This window comes from Lonchura striata, chromosome 13, assembly GCF_046129695.1.
Source record: "Lonchura striata isolate bLonStr1 chromosome 13, bLonStr1.mat, whole genome shotgun sequence".
NCBI lineage: Eukaryota > Metazoa > Chordata > Aves > Passeriformes > Estrildidae > Lonchura > Lonchura striata.
In genome coordinates this window covers 4,270,970-4,277,747 of record NC_134615.1, presented here as the reverse complement: position 1 = coordinate 4,277,747, position 6,778 = coordinate 4,270,970, and the positions used below count along the sequence as shown (strand labels likewise).

Here is a 6,778-nt window from a genome sequence, read left to right as displayed (position 1 = left end):
ACAAACCCATGGCACTGCCACAGCTCATTCTACCACACAAATGGAACCTTTCCTTCACTGGAAAAACACAGAAAAGCTTCATGTTGGAAGGCTGAAGGGCCTTCAGCCACTCCCCTCCTGATTTTCAATCCATGGACAAATCAAACCAGAATTGCTTTTTAAAATCAGGCTGGCATTTAGTTCTCCACAGCTAAGAATTTCTAAAAACTGGGATCTATGTGGCTGATGGATACTAATAGTACACAGAAAAGGTTTTCTCCTTTATTTCTTTCCCAAATGCCAAGAGTAACTAGAGCTGTGAAACAATCTCTACATTTTGATTTCCATGTGTAACTGAAGTATGCAAATTTTGCCACCACATTCTAGAGGCTTGCTAATATCTTTCAATCAGTTATTCTTGGAAATAAGCACAATGACATCAAATTTAATTTTTTACCACATCTGAGGAAATTTCTATTATGTAATTATACACTTCTAGTAAAAGAAACCAAAACACCCCAGACTTTTGATCTATGCAGAGAAATACAATTTATTTAAATAATCTCTGATCCGGGTCTTCTTGTACAAAAATAAATTCTTCAAGAGGAGTTTGATGATTTGTCGGCCAACAGCTTCTCTCACACGTGTAAACTATAGCGGTTCCAAATTCCACTGACAGATCTAAAAACAAAGCAACACAGGTACATAAGGGTATGAAAAGTGACATAATTACGGGCTAGTGCTTACCACTAGACTTCAGTCTTTGCACAGATTAATTCAGTCTCCTATGTAAGCATCATTTTCTAATGTTAAACATTTTAAAGGCAGCCAAATCAGAATTTTCAAAGGGATTTTTAAGTGTCTGCAATCTTATTTCACAGCATTTATTATCTTTCAAGGCCTCCTTTAAGAGGCAATAAAGACAAATACAGCTATGGAATTATCCCTACTGCAGTAATCAAAGTTCAGTAGTAAACAACTCAAAGCTGTAACCAGAGAGTCTCCATGAAGAAGAATTCTCTCTTTGGTCACTGAAATCTGTAATGGAGACAGCAGATTCTTTGAATTGCGGTTAAGCACGCGTTGGTAGCTGAAAGCAACTCAAATTGCAGTTCATTGCATTTTCCCAAAAAGGAGACTGTTAGAAATATTGATTCAACCAAGCCAAGCACCTGAGTCACTCTGGAGCATGCTGACCAGCGTGGGCATCAGCTGGAACTCAAACACTCTGCTGCTTCCACAGGTACTGCAGGCTGGAATAGCCTGGTCCAGGTTGGCTGGAGGACACGTGATGAATAAAGGCTGGCCACCCCAAGAGTATCTGAGAGAAGACATGAAGGAAAAAATGATCATTTTTAAAATATCTAAATTTGATAGGAAATCTTATGTGTCAGCAACAGTGTTCAGGAGTTGCTGAGATCTCTGAACCTGCTTCAAGTAAAAAACATGGTTGTGAGTCAGAAGCTTCAAAGGAGTCATGAACCAAAAAATAAAGACATGGAGGGGGAAATACTTGGTACGTTAACACTTGGAAAATCTTAAGGAAAGAGCTGGATTTAGAGAAGACAAATGCTTTGAATGGACACCTCCAAAATATGCTGTACTAGAATAATTTCATTAAGTAAACTACACTTTCCTAGGAAATGCAATCCTGAACAGTGGCAATAAAAGATAAAATTCAACAAGATTTAGTACCAAATTGGTCTCAAAATCACTGTAGTCATAGCTCAGAAGTGATGGTTAATTTGTAAGAGCTATCAGAGCTTCACAGCTAGCACGAAACAAAGACCAAGGATGGTTTCCACTGAATGCCAAGCAGGAGATTCTGTGCTCTGCAGGCAAGGGAAATGGGAGTGTAAGAGCACACCCCAGGGAGGGCAAAGGGAGGCTAGGGAGGACAGCCCAGGGAGCACCAAAGCTGATGTTTCAGAGGAGCAGCAAATTCAAAGAGCACAATACTGCAAAGTTGTGGCAAACACATTTCTCCCACTCTCAGGATTTTTCATAGAGGTGCACAGAGAGAAATGAAATAGAAAACAATTTCTATTTCTGCTCCTTGTTTTTCCTATGTGGAATGTGTTTGGAGAATTGTTTACCTGGAGTGAGTGCTTGATTGGATTCTGGTGAGGATTGTTTGAGCCTGATGGCAAATTCAACCCACCTGGGGCTGGACTCTCAGAGGGGGTCACGAGTTGTGTTGGGGTTAGAGTCAGAGAAAGTAGTATGTAGTTTTAGTATCCTCCTTTTATATAGTATATTAATGTATTTTAGCATAGTTATAATAAAGAAATCATTCAGCCTTCTGAATTGAGTCAGATATCATCATTTCTTCCCATTGGGTTCGCCTGCATTTACAATACAAAGTGACAGAACCAGTGAAAAGCTGTCTGAAAATGCTACTTGCACTCTGCATTAGAAAATCTCCTGTATAATCTTTGACAATTAAAGTTTCTCATGTTTCTTTTCTGTCTAAGCAGCCACTCAGACTTTTAACTCCTCATTAAAAAGGGCCCAGTTAGTTCCACCCAGTACCTGAAAGTTGGTGAACAAAAGCCCTGTCACTACACTGAGACAACCACACAGGCAGCACTGGACTCCCTGGAACAGTTGGTGTGATCCATGAAAACCTGGATTTTCAGGTACTATGAATGACTTATGATCTACTCTTCGCTATACTCCCATCCAGAATTAACTCCTCTCTCAGGAAGAGCAGCTACTCTGAGGTTACACTTGCTTCTGCTCTAGGAAAAACAGCCTGAAGACTGCTGGGTGTTGATGGGAGTCCACAATGAGCTGCAGCCCTGGGGCTTTAAAACAAGAAATTCCTTGCAGGACAGACATTAGAAATTCCAAAGAGATTGCAATATTTCAGAGGAGCAGATAGCTTGGAAATGTATCACGACAGCACACCACCGTGTTACACTTCTGTCTCTTGGAAACCTCTGCCTGGATTTCAGTGAGGCTTCGAAGACGTATTTCCAATTAAAGAATTTGTTTTGATGTACCAACCATCCCTGCCAATGATTTGTATCTCCCTGTTACAACCAGATTATCAGCATACCTTAGAATCTGTTCAGGACATACAGATACTCTTTTCAGGAATTTATGGAATGTGTAGTCCCAGTTTTTGACTTCACTCTTCTCATATTTTTCATTACCATCTTCACCTGCATAACTGTATGAAAACAAGAAACAAACTGTGCAGTAAAGTTTTAAACATGGGATAAATGTTTAAAATAAGAAATGGTTATTGTAAACTCAAATTATACTAAATACACTGGAAAAAGATATACAAGTTAAGAGAAAATTCCAGTTAGAGATTGCAAGTGAACATTTTGCTTCTAGTTCTTTGGTTTCTGGTGACTTACAGTTACCAACAGTGTTTTCAGCTATCACATGGGACTCAAATCCACCAGATGCCTGCTGTATTCCATCAAAAACCGTAATAACTTCTCTAACATTTTTGTGCTTTTATAATTATGATGTTGTCTTTTTCAATTTTGAACTGAGCATAAAGTTCTACAATTTCATAAAGGTCAACCAAAATCAACACTGCTGACAAGTCTTCTATGCAGATTCTGCAACTGACAGCAGCTTTAGCTAGAAACAAATTCAATGCTGTCCACAATCCAAGTACAAGTGGCTGAAAGTCCTCACTTTGACTTCCTAAGTTAAATATTTTACTAAGAAAATATTTTCAGTAACCACGCTCAACAACTGTTTTTCAGGCAACCTTTACTAAACCTTCAGGTGTCTTACCCTCACCCAGTTCTCTAGCCAAAATATCTAAAACATTAAACTCTTAAAAATGCAACTGAATTGTAAGAAAGCTTTAGCCCTGTAAAGAAAAAAGAGTAAAATGCCATGACATAAAGTCATGCCATTTGACACAGATCTTGTTTCAGAGATTAACCATCCATTGCACCACCTGGAGCCCATGAACACTGCTCAGTCCCTCAGAAATAGCTGAGCTAAAACCATCTCTGAGTAACTCCAGATTTGACAGCTCTGGGTGCACTGTCCTGTCCTTCCTGCACAGCACCCCAAGGGTTCCTAAAGGAGCTTCCAGACAACATCATTCAGGTTTAATGAGTGTCCCATTTAGACTCTCAGTCAGCAGACAGGAAACGACACAATTCCTCCAGTTTCACCATGAAATCCAGACCTGTTCTCACCTTTCTGACATCATCTGCTCCAAATCAACACCCTCTCTCTGCTGATACTCCTTCAGTAGCTTATCTGCATGATCTGTATCAAGGAAACCCATGTAGTCTTCCTCATCCACCACATTCACGTAGAAGGGCTGGAACACAGGAGCTGAGCCAGCCACTGCCATCACCATGTCCTCACTGGCTGCAGGATGGGTGTCCTGGGCACCATGGGCAGGCTCTGACAGGTGGAGCTGCTGGAGCTGGGATGCACACTCCACCTCGCTGCTCACATCTTCCTTTAGGCCAAGCAGCTCAAGGGAAGCACATGCAGGAGCCTGTGCTCCATCACATGCTCCCCAGTCATCTGCATCTTCACACCAATCCTTTGCAGCAAAGTTCAATTCTTTTTTCTGAGAATCAAAAACAAAAAACCAAAAAAAACAGGGAGAAAACACTGCCAAGGTCTGCCAACATGACACACTTCAAATTCAGCTTCTCACAGATGGAAGAACTCAGACCTTAACCTAAAGCTCAGTGTTACTGCGCCTACTCTCCTCACCATGGTAGTTCCCAACACACCCACATTTACTTCCCACACCAGCAGTTATGGTAAAAACACCTCACATCTGGGCAAAAATTCATCAGCCCTTTGAGAGGCCCTTGTGCCTCCTGCTGCCATGGCCTGGCTGTGGCACAACCCCCTCCAGCTGCGGGGGCAGCTCCAGCTGAAGCAGCTTACTGGACCCAATGGCAATTCTGCATCCAAACGGCAGAGCACACAAGGAAATAAAAATAACACCACCATCATTTTACCAGGCCAAGATTCCACGTTACAAATGCACCAACTGAATAAACCCTCCCTGCCCACCTCCACTTGTTTGGTGCCACCCTACTCTTCCAACCTGCTTTAGCCAATAGGTTGTTTTTCCTCACAAGTATATTAATAATTATTGAGTCACATTAATTAAAAAGCTTGTGTTAAATTTAAAGAGATTAATTAAAAACAGAAGGCAAAGAAAACAGGTTAAAGATCCAAACCTAAACAGTATAGCCCAATGCACCTGAAGTTGACAAATAAAGTTTAGTCAGCTGAACTAACTAAAATATTAAGTATCAGTTTTGGCCATACAGCTGGAATGCAATATCCCCTTTAAAACCAGCCTGGCATAGATCACAAACAGTAGCTTACATACTATTTAACTGTCTTAGAGTAAACAGTATAGTGCTGTGACAAAAACTCCGTGCTCACGACTTCTCCACACAACCACAGAACGTGACTGGAAACGTGCAGCTTCTAGAGGAAGGTCACGGTTATTTAAACAAGGAGATGCAGGGTGTGCAACTCATCCTGCTCATGCGGCTCCGGGGCAGAGCATCCCTCCCGCACTCCCGGCCCAGCCCGGGCAGGCAGAGCGGAGCTGTACCTGTTGGACGCCGAGAGCTCGGGTTTGCTTATCCTGGGCCTGCGAGTAGTGGGAGCGCAGCACCTTCCAGCTTCCATGTGCCCGGCAAAGAGAAACACAGCGTGAGGGGACGGCTGGCCAGCGGCAGGAACAACAACAACAACAACAGCAGCGGCGAGCGCTCGGCCCCGCTCACCTGCGGGCGGCTCCCCAGCAGCGCGGCGCGGCGCAGGCGAACACGTGGAGGGCGCGGTGCGCGGGGCCGCGCTCCAGCGGGCAGTACACCTGCACCAGCAGCAGCAGCGCCCGCCCGCACCGCGCGCACCGCGGCGGGCCCGCCCGCACGGCCGGCGCCCAGTCCTGCAACACCGACAGCCCCGCTCAGGCCCGGCCGGGGCCGCCCCGCGCCCCGGCCGGGCCCACCCAGCCCCGGCCCTACCGCGGTGCCGCCCAGCTTGTTGGTGGCCCACGCCGGGAGCGGCCCGGCCGGGCCCGGCCCCGCCATGGCGGCGTCGCGCAGCCCCAGCAGCACGGGCGGCCCGCCCGCCATGGCTCCGCCGCGCGCGTGCGCGCCCGAGCCGCCGCGCGCGCCCGCGGGCCGGGCGTTCCCCTCACGGCGGCGCCGGGCCCGGCCCCGGACCTGCCCCGGCCCCGCTCCCGGCCCGGCCCCGCTCCCGGCCCCGGACCTGCCCCGGCTCCGCTCCCGCACCTGCCCCGGCCCCGGACCTGCCCCGGCCCCGCTCCCGGCCCGGCCCCGGACCTGCCCCGGCCCCGGACCTGCCCTGGCCCCGGACCTGCCCCGGCTCCGCTCCCGGCCCGGCCCCGGACCTGCCCCGGCCCCGCTCCCGCTCCCGGCCCGGCCCCGGACCTGTCCCGGCCCCGGACCTGCCCCGGCCCGGCCCCGGACCTGCCCCGGCCCGGCCCCGGACCTGCCCCGGCCCCGCTCCCGGCCCGGCCGGGACCCGGCACTGATTCACCCGCACCTCTGCGCTGACGGCACCGGGCGGCAATTCCACGAAGCGAGCAGCACGACCGGCACAACTTTCCACCTTTTAGCAGACAAAGATACCACTATGCATTGGTTACAAGGTACGTGGTTCCCTTATTAATTCCTATTCTCTCTTCTATTGGTTAATGAGTCTCTCGCTTCTGCTAATTGCTGCCACGCTCTCTCTCCTCCTTCGGCTCGGTGCTTTCCTGGGTGCTGCTCCAGGAGTTGGTGCTCCTGACCTGCCCCTGAATTTC

At 47.6% G+C, this 6,778-nt stretch overlaps 1 protein-coding gene across 1 annotated transcript; it reads right to left on the bottom strand.

The window, feature by feature from the left end:
• Window positions 1-503: 503 nt before the first annotated feature.
• Window positions 504-6,083, bottom strand: PDCD2L (programmed cell death 2 like). Its single transcript, XM_077786432.1, has 7 exons — window positions 5,957-6,083; window positions 5,730-5,913; window positions 5,555-5,624; window positions 4,155-4,540; window positions 3,041-3,154; window positions 1,152-1,300; window positions 504-660 (listed from the first exon to the last, which is right to left on the bottom strand). The coding sequence occupies exons 1-7, from the start codon at window positions 6,081-6,083 to the stop codon at window positions 530-532; spliced, it is 1,161 nt and encodes a 386-aa protein (XP_077642558.1). The 3' UTR covers window positions 504-529.
• Between the last annotated feature and the right edge of the window lie 695 nt (window positions 6,084-6,778).

Coding starts and splice junctions, on each gene's coding strand:
- PDCD2L (XM_077786432.1), bottom strand. CDS start 6,083: ATGGCGGGCGGGCCGCCCGTGCTGCTGGGGCTGCGCGACGCCGCCATG. Junction 5,914..5,956: donor CGCGGTAGGGCCGGGGCTGG/GTGGGCCCGGCC, acceptor GCCGGGCCTGAG/CGGGGCTGTCGGTGTTGCAG. Junction 5,625..5,729: donor TGCTGGGGAGCCGCCCGCAG/GTGAGCGGGGCC, acceptor GGCACATGGAAG/CTGGAAGGTGCTGCGCTCCC.